Source organism: Bos indicus x Bos taurus, chromosome 11 (assembly GCF_003369695.1).
Source record: "Bos indicus x Bos taurus breed Angus x Brahman F1 hybrid chromosome 11, Bos_hybrid_MaternalHap_v2.0, whole genome shotgun sequence".
Taxonomy (NCBI): domain Eukaryota; kingdom Metazoa; phylum Chordata; class Mammalia; order Artiodactyla; family Bovidae; genus Bos; species Bos indicus x Bos taurus.
Genome location: NC_040086.1, coordinates 4,200,149 through 4,219,461, shown reverse-complemented (window position 1 = coordinate 4,219,461; position 19,313 = coordinate 4,200,149). Strand labels below are relative to the sequence as shown.

Below are 19,313 nucleotides of genomic sequence, written 5' to 3'. Positions count from 1 at the left end.
TCACTTACTTAGAATGTGTAAAGGATAAGTAAGTCTGTAGAAGTAAAAAGTCTGAATAATGGAATACTCAAATACATGAAGTTTATTACACAATCTTCTTTAATAGTGTTGCCTGGAGGAGGTCCTTAGAAGAACTACTTGAGAGAGTAGATGAGAATGATTTGATTTGTGTTTAATTTGCAATTTATCTTATAATGGTTGCTGCTGAAGTCTTTGGAGGACATTTAAAAGTAACTTAGGACTTCCCTGGTGGTCCAGTGGTTAATACTCCTAGCTTCCAAGCTGGGAGCATGGGTTTGACCCCTGGTGGGGGAACTAAGTTCTCACATGCCACGTGGCCAAAAATATAAATAAATGTAGCTTAACTATTTTAAACATTCTTAATAAATTCTTTTGTTTGTATTGTTTCTTTTAAAATAATAGTTATCCTTCATTCACAGTTTAATGGTAAATTGAGTTGTCTTAATTATAAAAATTATCAAAAAACACTAAATTGATGTTTAATTATGTCTTTCTTGTTTTCTTCTTCAAATTTAAAATTAACAGCACTCCTTCCCAGACTGTGGGAAGCCTAGTTGGCCAAATTCTTCTATAAGGAGAATGCTTAGTTTTGAAGTATTGATTTTAAAGGGTTGTTAGAGTCTGTGTTCTAGAGAGAGACTCCTCTTTCAGAATGAACCTCCTGCTTATCAGAAAGGGAGAATTTCAGGAATGGAAGACATCTAAAATAAAAGATCTTGGATTTACCTAAAACTGAAAATATTAAATTTGTAAATGGAAATTCTGTCCATCTCAGAAGAGAGTGTTTCTAGGAAAGAGATATCCATATATGTATAATGTGGAGAGTCGGGTGTACTTGAGAATTGGAAAGCGATTTGTAGAAGAAGTGGGCTGCAGTTTTAGGGAAGAGATAACATTGTTGATACAGGGAAAGTATTAAAAAGTTAATAGAGAAAGGACAAATGGAAATAGGTCCTTTGTGTTGGTGAAAGATTCTGAAATGAAAGCACCATCCTCAATAAGCAAATGTTCCACGTAGAACGGGGATTAGAAACAATGCACGACCTGTGCTGGGAGTGTGAACCCAGTGCCTGTTGCCATCACCCAGTCACTGGGTGTGCAGTTTAGGCGTCCAGTCCCTGGGGGAGAGTCTTTGTCTGATTTGTGAGATGAGACTTGAAACGAGAATTTCTAATCTGACAGATGAGAATGTTTGGCTTCCTATACTGTTAAAAGATGGTGCTTTAGGTATGTGGAAGTAGAGTCTGAGCCTAAAGCTACTGTTAGTTTGTCTAGAATTGAGATAGTATTGAATTTATTTACTCAGAAGAGTTTACTGTTAGCTATGTTTTTAAAGTCCACTGAGTAACTTCTTCCATCATTTATTCCATTAAAGTGTTTTGAGGGACTTCCCTGGTGGTCCAGTGGTTAACACTCTACCTTCCAATGCAGGGGTTACAGGTTCAATCCCTGGTCTGGGAGCTAAGACCCCACATGCCCTGGGGCCAAAAATCCAAAACACGAAACAGAAGCAGTATGTAACAGATTCAGTAAAGGATTTTAAAATGGTCCACATAAAAAAAAATCTTAAAAAATAAATAAAAAAATGAAATGTTTTGTTTTTTCATACAATGTATATTTTTAATTAAAAATGAGGCCATTGTTGGATAGCATGAACGATTCAATGGATATGAGTTTGAGCAAACTCCAGGAAATAGTGAAGGACAGGGAAGCCTATTATCTATAGCCATGTAACAAATTGCTGTTGAACTTTAATGACTTCAAACAACAAATATTTACATCTTACAGTTTCCAGTGCAACTTAACTGAGTAGTTCTGGCTCACCATTTCTCATGAAACTGTAATCAAGATGATGGCCGGGCTTCGGTCATGGCTTGACTGGGTACTAGTAGATTTGCTTTTAAGATGACTTATTCAGATGACTCTTGGCTTTTGACAGGAAACTTAGTTCCTTGGGCTTCCCTGGTGGCTCAGTGGTAAAGACTCCATCTGCAATGCAGGAGACTGGGGTTCAATCCCTGGGTCTGAAAGATCCCCTGGAAAAGGGAATGGCAACCCACTCCAGAATTCCTGCCACGGACAGAGGAACCTGGTAGGCTACAGTCCACAGGGTCACAAACAGTCGGACACACCTGAATGACTAACACTTTCACTTTTCACTTAGTTCCTTGCCAGGTGGACCTGTCCCTAGGTTGCTTGATATCTTCTTTGTGGCAGCTGGCTTCCTTCTGCCACAGTGATCCAAAAGAAACAAAAAGGCAGAGTTTCCAGTCTCAAAATTTGCATGCTGTCACTCCCACATATCTTGTTCATCAGGAGAGAGTCCCCAAGTATGGACAACACTTAAGGGGAGGGGAATTAAGCTCCATTTTTTGAAAGCAAGAGCATCAGAATTTTGAGACATATTTTAAAGCTACCACGACCATAAGCCTCCTTTTATCTTTTCCCCTTGAGTTGTTTGTCATTCATGACTTAATGCAGTGTTTCCCAGAGTTGAACATGAGTTTCTGAAACATGAAGAAACAGAGCTACAATTTTATCATCACTAGTTTAGTCATACAATGTATATTTTTAATTAACATAGGGACATTATTAGACTGGATCTCTGGTAACTCTTGTCATTACTGTTACTTTATATGTGACTCTGTCAAAAACACTTTAGAATCTACCATGTGGAAGACAAAGTATAAAGCCTGTGTATGTGTCTAACCCGCGCCCCCAACCACACACACACTGATTCCCTCTCTCTCCTGCTTCATTTCTCTCTAGCACTTTCCTCCTTCCTCCCTCCCTCTGCTGTAGCCACACTGACCTCCTTACTGTTCCTTGATTTAGCAAACAATCTTTTCCCTTTTGCTGTAGCTGTATGCTTTGTCTGGAATATTTTTCTTCGATTTTTCAATGGTTGACTCCCTCAGTGTGGACTTCCCTGATCACCCCATTTTAAATTCTGTTCTCTGTAAACACTCCCAATATCCTTAAGAATATTGCTCCTTTTTTCTAATGTACTGTGTAATTAATTTTTTAGGTTTATTTTTTGTCATCTCCCAACTAGACTATAAGGTGTCCAAAGGCAAGGATCTTTGTCTATTTCATTCCCTTTTTAAAAATCTAAAGTAAAGAGTAGGTGTGAGTGCTCATTAAATTTTTTCTTGAATGACATAATCACTATCTGATATATACTTTACCTATTATCTTTTATTTATCTCTTTTCAACTAGAATGTTAGCTCCATGAGGGTAGAGGTTCCTGTTTTATTCCGTGCTATAACCAGCATATGAGACAATCAGACACACAGTAAGATCCTCATTAAACAGTTGTCAAGTAAATGAAGGCAGTAGCATCTTTTTATTTGGGCCAGTTATAAAAATTTTTTTCAGAGTGGAATAAGCATTAAATTTTTTGTCTTGATAAAAGTAACACATTTTTTTTTAAAATAGAAGAGTATAATGAAGAAAATAATATGTACCATAATCACACCTTGCTATACCTAGACATAATCTATCTTCCTCATTTTACATACTGTTGATTATATTCCATCTGTATTTGGGATATATATGTATACATTCATTTTTTACCAGAATGTGTCATACTGGATAAAATTTTTGGCAGTGTGTGTTTTTATACTTAATTTTTATGGACACCTTTACACATGCTATGGTTTTTCCAGTGGTCATGTATGGATGTAAGAGTTGGACTGTGAGGAAAGCTGAGCGCCGAAGAATTGATGCTTTTGAACTGTGATGTTGGAGAAGACTCTTGAGAGTCCCTTGAACTGCAAGGAGGTCCAACCAGTCCATCCTAAAGCAGATCAGTCCTGGGTATTCATTGGAAGGACTGATGCTGAAGCTGAAACTCAAATACTTTGGCCACCTCATGCAAAGAGTTGACTCATTGGAAAAAACCTTGATGCTGGGAGGGACTGGGGGCAGGAAGAGAAGGGGACGACAGAGGCTGAGATGGCTGGATGGCATCACCGACTCGATGGACATGAGTTTGAGTAAACTTGGGGAGTTGGTGATGGACAGGGAGGCCTGGCGTGCTGCGATTCATGGGGTCGCAAAGAGTCGGACACGACTGAGCAACTGAACTGAACTGAACTTACACATATGTAGACCTATGCCAACAAAGTTCCATCTAGTCAAAGCTATGGTTTTTCCAGTAGTCATGTATGGATGTGAGAGTTGGACTATAAAGAAAGCTGAGTGCCAAAGAATTGTTGCTTTTGAACTGTGGTGTTGGAGAAGATTCTTGAGAGTCCTTTGGACTTCAGGGAGATTAAACCAGGCAATCCTAAAGAAAATCAGTCCTGAATATTCATTGGAAGGACTGATGTTGAAGCTCCAATACTTTGGCCACCTAATGCGAAGAGCTGACTCATTGGAAAAGGCCCTGATGCTGGGAAAGATTGAAGGCAGGAGGAGAAGGATGACAGAGAATGAGATGATTGGATGGCATCACTGATTCAATGGACATGAGCCTGAGCAAGCTCCAGGAGTTGGTGATGGACAGGGAAGCCTGGCGTACTGCAGTCCATGGGGTCACAAAAAGTTGGACACGACTGAGTGACTGAACTTACACATAATCCAGAATAGATCCATATCTTTTTAGTGTCTAGATAGTAGTGAAAATTAAAGCATTGAAAATTATTCAAAATTATATATAAGCTTATCCAAACTGTACTTGAGTTATATTCCATACTATAACTAACCCTTTAGTATTTCATAAACTAAAATATAACTGCCAGAGAAATCTTAGAACTTTGGTCTAAAGAATAAATGAGAAGCAATAATTCCAGAAAATTCAAATTTTAATGGGAAACATTTTAGCTTGGAATAACAAAGGAGGAGGTTATGCAGAGATTTATAGCTTTGCATAAAAACATAATCACTATTCCCTAGGAATGTATAATCTAGTCATAGACTAAATATATGACCACAAGGCTGTTAAGACTGTCATAAAACTGATACAAAAAGTATTTTGTTGGTTGGATTTAATTAAACTATTAAAAGAGTTCACAGGAAAGCATAATAATTTCTGACTTGGGAAAACTTAACTTCATTCTAGTCATTCTTTTGACTTCCTTCTTCTCATCTTCAGAATTATAATTAGTATTAACATTTTCTTTCAGTTTATGAGGAGTAGTTTGACAAAATGAAATCAATTAGTATTTTATACAAAACATTAGATAATCTAAGGGAACTGCTTCATTTCATTTAGGTTCTTTTACCATCAAAAGTAGGTAAATATAAAGGAATAAATTATCTTTTCTCTCATAAAATATTTACTGTCTGCATGTTTTTAAGTGGCTTCTGTTTCTGATGCTCTCTTTCCAACAAAAGCAATTTAGACATTTTCCACCTAAATAACATTGTTTTCTGGCTTGTTTTTCAGATTGAACTCATTTGCCAGCAAAATAATATAATAGTATTGGAAGACACAATAAAAAGGCTTAGATCTGTAAGTACATTTTTCATAAATAAATGTTAAGGAATCACTTTTATTCTGTACTGCAAAAAATTATACATATGTTTTGGCTCTCATGTAATTTGTGGAAAATAAAAAGTGTTTTGTTTTCTAAAATTAGCACTCTCCCTGGTGGACAGGGGTCCTCCCATCTATAAGAGCGATGCTGTTCTTGCTCCCTTTCCTTAGTCTGTCCTTTCTTAGAGCTGGAGAGAACTTTTGCTTGGTTTTATTAATGTCCTTAGCTGTTACTTGATTAAAATGATGTCTGTGAGTAATTTAATTCTCAAAATGTAAGCTGTATTTGTTTATACATTAACTCTCATCCCTCTTAATAATAAATATTTTATTTTATTTTGCTTTTTATTCTATTTTATTTTTTTTTTGAGATTTCTAAATTTTATTTTATTTTTTAACTTTACAATATTGGATTGGTTTTGCCATATATCGAAATGAATCCGCCACAGGTATACATGTGTTCCCCATCCTGAACCCTCCTCCCTCCTCCCTCCCCATACCATCCCTCTGGGTCGTCCCATTGCACCAGCCCCAAGCATCCAGTATCGTGCATCGAACCTGGACTGGCGGCTCGTTTCATATATGATATTATACATATTTCAATGCCATTCTCCCAATTAATAATAAATATTTTAAAGTCAAATGTTGTTACTTAGTTCTGAGTAATATGTTCTCTTTAACAATGTGAAATGAAAGTCGCTCTGTTTAGGCATTTTAATGTTGTCATTTAAAATATTTGAAACACCCCCTCTAAAAGTATGTCTGTACTTTTATCCCAATAAAGTATTGGTAAATAAATGTTGTAAAACAAATGCCTCTAAATATATTAAAGTGGATGGAAATGCACTTGAAAGTGTATACAAACAGAATATCCAGCATTCATTTAATTTATTCAATTAGTTTATTTTGTTCAGTAAATTTATTAAATTAATCCAACATTCAATTAATTTATTTGTTGAACAATTATTGAATAAAACGTCAAACTATAAATAGATGCTTTAATAGTAGCATACAAGTTTCTCTAAGCAAATTTTATTTCTAGAACTTGTAACTAGATCTCTTATAAGACACAATTCTGGCCTCTGAAATGTCTTTACTATTTTTTCTTCAAAATTATTGCATCAACATAGGGACATTTTCAGTGAAATAAAAATACAGTACATTCAGAAATCCTGGAAAAGAAAAGTATCTAACTGCTTTTAATTTTTTTCTAGCTGCTTTTTAGAAAGTATTGCTGAATTATTATTTTTTGACTTATTTCAAAATACCAAATTTATTATTTTTAAGGATCCTGTTTGCTTTCAACTTTCATTTAGAAAATGATAATATAGTTTAGCTTGAAATAATGGCCTAATTTTTTCCTCCTTGGCAAGATAATTTTAGAGACTGAAAAAGCACAAAATAAATCTCCTTCCAGACTTGATTCCTTTGTCAAAACTTTAGAAGCAGACAGAGATTACTACAAGAGTGAAGCTCAAAATTTGAGAAAGATGATCAGAAGTAGATCTAAAAGCCCACGACGCCCATCTCCATCTTCTCGGGTAAGTTTTTGGAAACTTGTAAATGTTTCGGAATTTGTTGCTGAAGCAGTGGATTTTATTTTTTGATTCACCTAATCTGGAAATAATTCCTTTTAATTTGGCATGAATTGGTGTCTCAAGGAGAATGGGAGATGGAGCTTCTTTGGTGGCAGCATGGACCATCAAAATTGGTCCTTTATCCCCAGCGTTAGTAGTGGTTGGGGGTAATCAGACAAATGTGGAGCAATTTGGGATGATGTTGTTTAAAAGAGAAGTGATTTTAAACTTTTTTTTCCATTATTTCATTATATAATTGTGTTTGCTTAACCAAAAATTGTGTGCTGCCATCACTAGGACATTTCTATTAGTGTGTGTGTGTGTGTGTGTGTGTGTGTTAGTTGCTCAGTCGTGTCCAACTCCTTGCAACCCCATGGACTGGGGTTAGTAACATGTCAAAGAAGAATTTCACATTAAAAAAAATTTTTACTGAAGTATAGTTGATTTACAATGTTGTGTTTAATTTCACTCTGTACAGCACAGTAACTCAGTTATACATACATATTTTGTTTTTCATATTCTTTTCCATTACGGCTTATCATAGGATATTGAATGTAGTTTACCTGTGGTATACAGAAGGACCTTGTTGTTTATTCAGATTTCTCATGTAATAATTGTAGGGTACAAACTGTGATGTAGAGCTTTTGAAGACAACAAGAGACCGTGAAGAACTCAAATGCATGCTGGAAAAATATGAGCGTCATTTGGCAGAAATTCAGGGTAATGTCAAGGTTCTCACGTCTGAGAGAGACAAGACCTTTCTTCTGTATGAGCAGGTAAACTTATTTATACGTAAACAAAATATGTAAATACTAGCATTCAGTTCTGCGTGCGTGTTTGTGTGTGCTCAGTCACTTCAATTGTGTCCAACTCTTTGTGACCCTGTTGACAGTAGCCCACTAGTCTCCTCTGTCCATGGGATTCTCCAGGCAAGAATACTGGAGTGGGTTGCTATTCCCTCTTCCAGGGGATCTTCCTGACCCAGGGATCGAACCCATGTCTCTTATGTCTCCTGCATTGGCAGGTGGGTTCTTTACCATTCATTCCACCTGGGAAGCCAGCATTTAATTCCTAGAGATGGGTAAATTCTTTAAGTTCTGTGAGAATACTTAAATCTATTAATCAAATTAACATTTGAGAATTACCTTTGTTCTTATGATGTTCTTAATGAAATATAAAGTATTTGTGTATGTGTACATACACATGTTATCCTCATATCCTAGGAAGATGATATACATGCATAGAAATAGCCTGATTTTTGGAATAAGAAATGAGAAAAGTAACTGGATACAGTGAGTTCACAGTGAAAAGATTTGGATTTGGAGGTTAAAAAATATTAACACATTGCTTGTGGTATATTGTCAATCGCTTTAGGAATTGCCATAAAATTTGTTTAATTTCAGAGAGTAAAATCAATTTGTCATTTATCTGTATTTTTAGTTTATGATTGTACAACCCTTATTAAACAAATAGCTTCTTTACTCAATTAAACCCCATATGTCACCAACATAATTTTTTCAAAAATATCAAATTTTATTAAGAGTTGCAGCTACTAAGTATAAGGTTCTGGGCTTGTTACTCTAAAAGATAGAAAAAATAAGACACTGTTTCCTATGTTTACATTCTAGTTAGGAAGAGAAGTATATTGTGTTGTATCTATTTTTTGTTATTTTAGCATAAGTAGTCTAGAAGATATTATAAGAAATAGAAGAGATGGGTATTTTTTAGTTATGGCAATTAAGATCTTTGCTGGACTATACGGAGTTTAAGTCCTGAAGGAAAGATGGGTTTTCTCTTATCTTGAAAGGGGTAAGAAGGAACATTCAAACTAAAGCAATGACCTGAAATGAAGGGTAAAGGCAGGAAGAACAGTATGTGAATGAATCCATTTATGACTAGAACAAAAGGTACATGTCTGTGGAGTGAGGTGGGAGCCAAGGCTTGAGAGGTGGATTGGACTAGAGCAGAAGTTTTAAAAAAAAAAAAAAAAGTTTTCAAACTTTTTCTGTGAAGGCCCAGGTAAAAAGCAGCTTGGGCCTTGCAGGCTATGTGACCTCTGACATAGCTGTTCAGCCCTATTGTTGTAGTGCAACAGCCCCAATAGATAAAAAACAAGAGAACGAGTTTGTTCCTGTTATTTAGTCGCTCAGTTGTGTCCAGCATTTTGCAACCCTATGGACTGCAGCACGCCAGGCTCCCCTGTGCTTCACTGTCTCCCTGAGTCTGTTCAAACTCATGTCCATTGAATCAGTGATGCCATTCAACCATCTCATCTTCTGTTGTCCCCTTCTCCTCCTGCCTTCAATCTTTCCCAGCATCAGGGACTTTCCCAGTGAGTAGGCTCTTCACATCAGGGGGCCAAAGTATCGAAGCTTCAGCTGCAGCATCAGTCCTTCCAATGAATATTCAGGGTTGATTTCCTTTAGGATTTGGCTGTGTTACAGTATAATTGATTTATAGAGACACAAGTACTTGAAATTCCATAGGGTGGTGGGTGTGGGAGCCAGGTTAGACTGGGGTAAGAGAGTGGGTGATAAGGAACAGGCAGGGTGTACAAACCATGGCATTTAAAAAACAAAACTGTCAAAGGAAAAAGAGACAAATGGTGATAAATGGGATAGTAGAATTAAGTGACAGTTTTTCAAGATATGGGAGCCATGTGCATGGTTGAAAAAGCAGAGAAAGAGCCAGTGGAGAGGGTGGTATTTAAAGTGAGACAAATAATTAAAATTGAATTAGGGGTATCTTAAAAGACACTTCAGGAAATGAGGTCCAGGAATCTGGTCAAGGCTTACCTATAGAAATTGGGAAGTAATACATCTTCTTCTGAGACTTGGATACTAGCTGAATAGATAGTGAGCAAAATCAAGGGGAAGGAAGATAAGGGACGGAAGTAGCAAAGTAGGGTATGAAATCACCTGGAGATATGAAATAGACTTGGAACCCAAGGATAGTTGTTGAACAAGTGTGTGAAGCATAGGTTGGGTTTTCAGTAAGGATCAGTGGGCCTTTCTGTCGGAGTGAAAGTAATCAAGACGTGGAAATGGCACATACATTTTTGTAGAGAAATACCGGAACACTATGATAATATTTATTAAACCAGTGTTCTGCCTAAACTGTGCTGATTTCAGATTTATCACAAAATGGATGATATATATCGTAGGTACGTGAACTCCGGGAGTTGGTGATGGACAGGGAGGCCTGGCGTACTGCGATTCATGGGGTCGCAAAGAGTCAGACACAACTGAACGACTGAACTGAACTGAACTGAGCTTCTTAGTAAAACTCTCTCTTGCATTAACTGCCTCCAAATTAACTTGTTTTAATTTTTGGCAAAGATAGTGTAAACCAAACTTCTGATTGTAGATATTCATTTACATTTGGGGCATCATTTGAATTTATTTGTGTAAGTTCATTAACGAATTATATCATTATCCTGCTGCATGCACATTAACATAGGCTTGCATTTTATCTGGTTGGATAGAAGATAGCTGTCTTTATTTCTGTCCTAAAGTTTGTTAAACAGAAGTCTATGTATGTATTCAAATAATAGGCACAGGAAGAAATTGCCCGACTTCGACGAGAAATGATGAAAAGCTGCAAGTCTCCTAAATCAACAACAGCACATGCTATCCTCCGGCGGGTGGAGACTGAGAGAGATGTGGCCTTCACTGACTTGCGAAGAATGACCACAGAACGAGATAGTCTGAGGGAGAGGCTAAAGGTTCGAAAGAATTTTATCTCTATGAGGATCTGTGAAATGCAAACAGCAACATTAAGAGCACCTTTGTTTTGTTTTTGTTTTTTAAACAGATTGCCCAAGAGACAGCGTTTAATGAGAAGGCTCACTTGGAACAAAGGATAGAGGAGCTGGAGTGTACAGTTCATAACGTAAAGAAAAGTCACTTTTGCACTTTGGGCTATAAACTATCAATGGCTCCCCACTTGCCCCTTTTTCTGTGTTCAGAAAAGTTGGTTTTCTCAGATAGCATTTGCAGTCCTAAGATGTTTAAGGTGGCGTGTATACTGTAAATTGTCACTTTTTCATTATTTATTTTCTTCTAAAAAATGTGAGTAAAGTCTTTTTTGTGTTAGATTGTGTATGCTTTTTGTGTGTGTTCTTTAAAGAAAAACCATTAGGGATGCATTCTCAGTGATTTTTCATCTCCCTGTTTCATTAATGATAGTGTTGCCAGGGACAGAGAAACTGGCTTATTCTTCCTAAAGAGTAGCTGTGATAGAGAAAATTATAACAAAATGAAAACCAATGAGAAAAATATATTTAAACTGAATTTAATTATGAAGCATTACCTTGTTACTAGTTAAGGCTTTGAGATGCTATCCATATATATTGGAGATATTCTGACCATATAAACAGAATTAAGGGAATTCAGTTTTCCATTACCAACTTTAATCGACTATATTTCTAAATTCATCTGTTTTATGTTATAATGAGTTTGTTTTTTTAAAAAAAGCAATTGACAGGAATAGACAGAAAAAAACAAGAGTTTTTTTTCCCAGTCCCAGTTTGTATGTATAACTTGTTCGTATTGAGCAACAAGTAAGAAAGCTTCTTGCAAATAGGCTGTGTGTGCTATAGTCCAGCTGAAGCAGATGAAAATGTGCATCTGCTGCGCTAGGCTTCATGGATAAGCTGTGTGGTGGCTTGCCCAGGCTCCTACTCTACAGTACCTTGTCCATGAAGTCTCCCACAAGGTTCAAGTCTAAGCTGATCATCTCATATACCAGTTTGTACAAAGACAGAATGTCTCTCTTGAAAGATTACTGAGATGTTTTTAGTGATGGCAGTAACCTTGTCATTCTGCTTATATAGCTTGATGATGAACGTATGGAACAAATGTCAAATATGACTTTGATGAAGGAAACAATAACCACTGTGGAAAAAGAAATGAAATCACTAGCAAGAAAGGCGATGGATACTGAAAGTGAACTTGGCAGACAAAAAGCAGAGAATAATTCTTTGAGGTAAAGTCAATTGCCATTAAACCTATAGTTTACTATAAAGAGTAGCTCTGCTTTTTGAAGGATATTTTAGGGTGATAATTAAGTTATTTGTTGACTTTAACTTAAACAGTAGTGGACACCTCGGCACACATTAAATGATTTCCTAAAGGTCAGTCACAGACTGACAGACTGGGAATGCCACTCTTACAGGAATCAAACTTCTAGTAATTGTAATCTTGTATTTGCAGAAAGCTTCAGTATTTAGCTGAAATAGCTTTTACAAAGCCCTTCTGGGTAAAGAGCATATTTGACCTTGGCCTTTCACTGTTTAATGTACCTTATAACTTAAATTATGTCCTGGGATCTGAACAGTATAAGAAAATGCAAAGCACAGGTTTGACAGTAGCTTAGAAAAGGGGTGGTTTGACATACAATAAAAGCCATAGCAAAGAAATAAGAGCATGTAACGGAACTTCTGTTAACTGGATGCCACGTACTGTGTTTAGCTGTTCCTACATACTGCTCTGTAGCAGGAGAAATCCCAGTTAAAGCAACCCGCAGGCAGTGGTGTAGGGGAACAAGTTTCTAAAGACCTCCATGTTAGCAGTTTTACTTGCAATGTCTATTGATGTGAGAAACAGAAATTCTACACATTCACTCAGGTTGAATTTCAGTGTATCTATGAACATATGAAAAATAATAGTTCATTAGAGTGTGAAATACATTATTTAGTCTACAGATAATACTTGGTTCATATACAAATTCCCAAAGTAGCCTCTTTGGTCTTTCAAGGGTCTGTGGTACATACTGATGCATTGGAATCACTTGTCAGGACAGAGAATTACTCAAGTTCTTTCCCGTCATTTATTTATTTATTTTTAATTAATTAATGTATTTTAATTGGAGGCTAATTACTTTACAATACTGTAGTGGTTTTGCCATAAATTGACATGTATCAGCCATGGGTGTACATGTGTTCCCCATCCTGAATCCCCCTCCCACCTCCCTCCCCATCCCATCCCTTAGGGTCATCCCAGTGCACCGGCCCTGAGCGCCCTGTCTCATGCATCAAACCTGGACTGGTGATCTGTTTCATGTATAGTAATACACATGTTTCAATGCTATTCTCTCAAATCATCCTACCCTTGCCTTTTCCCTCAGAGTCCAAAACTCTGTTCTTTACATCTGTGTCTCTTTTTCTGTCTTGCATACAGGGTCATCGTTACCATCTTTCTAAATTCGATATATATTTGAGATTGGTGTTTTTCTTTCTGACTTACTTTACTGTGTATCATAGGCTCCAGTTTCATTCACCTCATTAGAACTGATTAAAATGCATTCTTTTTAATAGCTGAGAAATATTCCATTGTATATATGTATCACAGCTTTCTTATCCATTCGTCTGCTGATGGACATCTAGGTTGCTTCCATGTCCTGGCTATTGTAAACAGTGCTGTGATGAACATTGGGGTACACTTGTCTCTTTCAATTCTGGTTTCCTTGGTGTGTATGCCCAGCAGTGGGATTGCTGGGCCGTATGGCAGTTCTATTTCCAGTTTTTTAAGGAATCTCCATACTGTTCTCCATAGTGGCTGTACTAGTTTGCATTCCCACCTACCATGTAAGAGGATTCCCTTTTTTCCGCACCCTCTTCAGCATTTATTGCTTATAGACTTTTTGATAGCAGCCATTCTGACTGGTGTGAGATGGTACCTCACTGTGGTTTTGATTTGCATCTTTCTGATAATAAGTGATGTTGAGCATCTTTTCATGTGTTTGTTAGCCATCTGTATGTCTTCTTTGGAGAAATGTCTGTTTAGTTCTTTGGCCCATTTTTTGATTGGGTTGTTTATTTTTCTGGCGTTGAGTTGCATGAGCTGCTTGTGTATTTTTGAGATTAATTCTTTGTCAGTTGCTTCATTTGCTATTATTTTCTCCCATTGTGAAGGCTGTCTTTTCACCTTGCTCTTAATTTATTTTTTACTCTCTGCTTGAAAGGATATTGCAGGTTCAGGTAAAATAAAAATAATAATAAAATAAGAACAACAACAAAGAAAACCTTGAAAAATAGAGAAAAAGTTTCCAAGAAATTTAAATCACCCATGATTTCATAGCCCAGGGAAAATGCAGTAATATAGATTTGTTTTTATAGCCAGAAGTGTTATGTCTGTATGTAAGCTTTCTATGTAATTGATATCATCCTATATTAAGTTATATATTTGGTGGCCAATTTCACTTAATCCCTTACCATAAATATTTTCACATGTAGTTGGAAGTTCTTTGAAAGCATTTTGGTGGTTTATTAAAAATATTCTAAAAGATAAATATATAATAATTTTGAGGGTTTTGTGTACATTTATTTTCTTTTAGCAGTATTAGTAAAGTATAATTGACATACATATAATAAAAATTGCACATACTTAAAGTGTTCAGTCTGGTAAGTTTCGACATTTATTTGTACCTGTAAGGCCATCACCACACTCAAGATAGAGGCCCTGTCCATCACTTTCCAAAGTTTTCGTATGCCTGCCTATCCTCTTCCCCAGGCTAACCACTGATTTGCTTTCTGTCACAGAGGTTTATTTGGATTTTCTAAAATGTTATTATATAAGTGAAATCATGCAGTGTATATTCTTTTATAGGGCTACTTTCACTCAGCATAATTGTTTTGAGATTTATCCATGTTGTCACATATAATCAATAGTTTACTCCTTTTTATTGCTGAGTAGTATTCCACTGTATGGATATACCACATAAACATTTCCGTTGTCCAACTTGGAGCTATAATGAAAACCATTGATGAGCATACACATTTGAGTCTTTATATGGATGTGTGCTTTTACTTCCCTTGGGTAAATACCTGAGACTGGAGTGACTGAGTCATATGATGGAGGTATGTTTAACTTCTGTAAAAACCATTAAACTGTTTTCAAAGTGGTTGTACTGTTTTATTCTACATTTTCACCAGCAGTGTATGAGTGTGCCAGTTGTTACATGTCCTCATCAATACTTCATATACAGTGTCTCTATAGTTTTAGCCCTCCTAATAGGTATGTACTGTGGTTTTGATTTGCCTTCTCTAATAACTAGTGATTTTGAGCATCTGTTCATGTCATTTTGTGTCGTACATATATCTTCTTTAGTGTCTGTTCAAAACCTTTGCATACTTTTATTGAGTTATATGTACCAATAAGTTGTAAAAATCCTTTCTATATTCTGGATATAAATTCTTTGTCAGGTACAATATATGTTTGGCATGTATTTTTTCCCAGTCTGTGGCTTGCCTTTTTATTTTCCTAAGTGTCTTTTAAAGAGAAAATATTTCTGATTAAGTGAAACTTACTGCTTTTAAAAAATTTATTTCCATCCCTTGTATTCTTTTAAAGAAATTATTGTCAAGCCTAAGGTGAGATTTTTCTCCTGGATTTTCTTCTAGCAGTTTTATAGTTTCAGTTCTTACATTTAAATCTATGATCCATTTCAAGTTAATTTTTGCATATAGTAGAAGGTGTAGTTCAAAGTTCACTTTTTTTGCATATGAATATCCAGTTGTTCCAGCACCATTTGTTGAAAAGCTTTCCTTTTTTTCACTAAATTGTTTTGCAGCTTTGTAGAATGTCAGTTGTCCATATATGTGAAGGTCTATTTTTTGATTATCTATTTTGTTTGGTGGATCTATTTATATGTCTTGATGCCAATATAACATTTCCGAATTACTTTTTTTAGTCCTCAAATTAGGTAGTGTTAGTCCTCTACTTTGTTCTTTCTTAAAGTTGTTTTGGATATTCTGGTTCCTTGCATTTTAATTTTAGAATCCGCTTCATAGTATAAACAGAAAAGCCTTGGGAATTTGGAATTGGTGAAAAATCCCTACTCATGAACACACTCCCTTTCTTTTTATTTTTTATTTTTTGGCCATGCTTAGTAGCTCATGGGATCTTAGTTCCTGGACTAGGGATCGAACCTGGGCCACTACAATGAAAGCAGCAAGTCCTAACCACTGGACCATTACCAGGGAACTCCGGTCCATTTATTTAGATCTTCAATTTTTCTCATAATGTTTTATAATTTTCAGTGTATAGATCTTGCATTATCTTTGTCAGTTTATCCTTAAATATTTTTTGCTTTTTGATACTGATGTAAATGGAATTTTAGAATTTTAATTTCTGATTGCTTATTGCTTATATACAAAAATACAAATTTTTAAAAATAAAACTTTGTATTATAGAACAGTTTTAGATTTACAGAAAATTTGTGAAGATAGTGCAGAGTTCCTACATACCTCATACCCAGTTTCCTCTGTTAATAACATTTTGCATTAGTATGGTTCATTTGTTAAAAGTAGCCGATCAGTATTGATACACTCTAATAAACTGAAGTCTGTAATTTATTCAGATTTTCCTTAGTTTTTCCATAATGTCCTTTTTCTGATCCAGGAGCCCATGTAGGATACCATATTACATTTAGTTGTCTTGTCTCCTTAGGCTTCTCTTGGCTATAAAAGTCTCAGACTTTCCTTGTTTTTGATGACCTTGACAGTTTTGAGGAATACTGATCAGGTATTTTGTAGAATGTCTCTCAATTGGGGTTTGTCTGATGACTTTCTCGTGGTTAGACTGGGTTGTTTTTGAGAGAAAGGTCACAGCAGTAAGGTGCCATTTTCGAGTACACAGATATTCAGATGTCATGAGTACATCTTATCAATATGATTTATCACTGTTGATTTTGACTTCAGTTGCCTGCCTGAGGTAATACTTGCCTTTTCCAGAATGTCATATAATTGAAATCATATAGTACATAGCCTTTTCCCACTGGCTTCTTTCACTTAGTAATGTGCATTTAAGGTTCATCCGTTCATTTCTTCTCATTGAATAATATTCTGTCATATGTATGTACACAGTGTGTTTATCCATGCGCCTATTGAGTCATCTTGGTTGCTTCTAGTTTTTGGCAATTGTGAATGAAGCTGCTATACACTTTGATGTGCATGTTTTTGTGTGGACAGAAGTTTTTATTTTTTTATTTAAATTTTTATTTCGGCTTCTCACAGTTTGCAGGATCTTAGTTCCCCAACTAGGTGTTGAGCCTGTGCTTTCAGCAGTGAAAATGCAGAGTCCTAACCACTGGGCTGCCAGAGAATTCCCAGAACAGAATTTTTTAGATCAGTTCAGTAAATACCTAGGAACAGAATTGCTGAATCATATAGTAAAACTGCATTTAACTTTGTAAGAAACTACCAAATTCTCTTTCAAAGTGAGTATACCGTTTTGCATTTCCATCAAAAGGAATGAAGGAGACTTTCTGTCAGCATTTATTATTGTCAAATGTCTATATTTTAGGCATTAAAATAGGTGTGTAGTGATGTTTTGTCATAATTTGCAATTCTCTAATGACAAATAATGTGAAACCTCTTCTCATATTATTTGCCATCTGTGTATTTTTGGTGAGGTGTCTGTTTAGATCTTTAGCCCAATTTTTCAATTGTTTATCCATTTAGTGTTGAACTGTAAGATTTCTTTATATATTTTGGGTCATGTTTTTATCAGATAAAGTGAAAGAAAGTGAAAGTGTTAATTACTCAGTTGTGTCCAATTTTTGCGACTCCATGGACTGTAGCCTGCCAGGCTCCTCTGTCCATGGGATTTTCCAGGTACAAATACTGGAGTGGGTTGCCATTTCCTTCTCCAGGGAATCTTCACCACCCAGGGATTGAACCTGGGTCACCTGCGTTGCAGGCAGATTCTTTTTAGTTAATTGAGGAAAATAAGCCTGAAGAGGAGGATGTAGGGAAGCCTACGGTCAAGAAGAGAAACAGAAACGGAACAATGGAGACATTCAACACCTCTGGCGTCTGCAGCTGCAACAGACATGAACCAAAGTTCAACATTTAGAAGCATACCAGATGACCTTGGGCATGGTGGTTACTTCTTAGATATAATACTAAAGGCAAAATCCATGAAAGAAATAATTGACAAACTGTACTTCATTAAAATTGAAGACTTAAGGGGCTTGATTGAGCGGAACAGAGCCAGGCAGCAAAAGGAAGCATGTCAAAGACTCCGGGCAGTGGCCCAGACGACGGAGCCCACCACCCTTCTTCTACTGACAGTGCTTCATGTGAGGCCCTCGGCCCCCAACCAGCAGCAGCCGACAGAGGGCATGGACGGCATAGAACCCAAAGAGACAGCCCCATTGGAGGGAGACCAGCAGCAGGGGGGTGAGCGGATATCCCCACCCAGATTCTGACCCAGGTACTAAGGGCCTTTCCACCCCAGGCCACCCCAGCAGCCCACCACAGAAAGTGGGAATGACAAGACCAAGCCCAGCCAAGGCCCCACTGACAGCTCCCGACCTGAGCCCCAGAGCCCATGAAACTGCCCCTACTTCCAGTGGAGACAGCAGCAGTTCCTGGGACCCAGGCAGCCCACCACCCCAGAGACCTCAGCACCCATCAACAGTGGGGACCCGCCAGCCACCATACTAGAGTGATTCCAACTCAAAGGACACACAGAGTCACCATCTGGTATCTGCCAGTTTTTCCAACTGACCTGTATCCTACCCAGCACCTCCCTCTGCTCTTTCCCATAATTCATGACATCAAAACACTGGCTTTCCCCCCCTTTCCTTGAGACTCAGGAGGGCCAAAGCAACACCCTTTTGCTTTTTTTTTTCTCTCTCCCCTACCAAGGGTTGAAGGAAGGGATCCATCCTTATTGTTCAGAGGCCCCAACTCCCTCCCCTAAATCAGGCTGAGAAGGAACCAGCCAGATCTTCCCTACTCCTGGTTGTTTTTCTTTCCCACCCGTTTATTTTTTGTTTCCCTGCTCCCCCCTACCTCTGAAGCCCTGTTATGAACTGTCATGTGCCTCCTGAGCCTCCAGTAAAAACAAAAATGGGAAAAAAAATTGAAGGCTTAATATTCTGCTCAACACGATATCAAATATATGAGAAGACAAGCCACAGACTGGAAGAAAATGTTTGCTAAAGATACCTCTAATAAAGAACTGTTATCCATAACTTAACTTTAAAAAGACAAGCAACTCAATTAAAAAATGGGCAGAAGAACTTAATGGATATTTTTCCAAAGAAGACATACAGATGGCTAACAGGCACTGAAAAAGTGTTCAACAATGTTAAACATCAGAGAAACGCATATTAGAACCACAAGGAGATACCGCCTCACACCTTTTAGAATGATTATCATCAGAAAGACCACAAATAACAAATGTTGGCCAGGATGTGGAGAAAAGGGAACCCTTGTATATTG

At 36.9% G+C, this 19,313-nt stretch overlaps 1 protein-coding gene across 6 annotated transcripts in view; it reads left to right on the top strand.

The window, feature by feature from the left end:
- Positions 1-19,313, top strand: part of TSGA10 (testis specific 10) — a 93,129-nt gene that overhangs the window by 29,746 nt on the left and 44,070 nt on the right. For 4 of the 6 annotated variants that reach the window (XM_027554674.1, XM_027554671.1, XM_027554672.1 and 1 more), the window contains exons 4-9: positions 5,415-5,480; positions 6,878-7,045; positions 7,702-7,857; positions 10,635-10,805; positions 10,895-10,972; positions 11,916-12,067. In XM_027554674.1, the coding sequence (XP_027410475.1) occupies positions 6,995-7,045; positions 7,702-7,857; positions 10,635-10,805; positions 10,895-10,972; positions 11,916-12,067 (608 nt within the window). In that variant the 5' untranslated portion in view covers positions 5,415-5,480; positions 6,878-6,994. The remainder of the gene's footprint in view (positions 1-5,414; positions 5,481-6,877; positions 7,046-7,701; positions 7,858-10,634; positions 10,806-10,894; positions 10,973-11,915; positions 12,068-19,313) is intronic. The other 2 variants (XM_027554676.1, XM_027554675.1) reach the window with 2 other exon arrangements.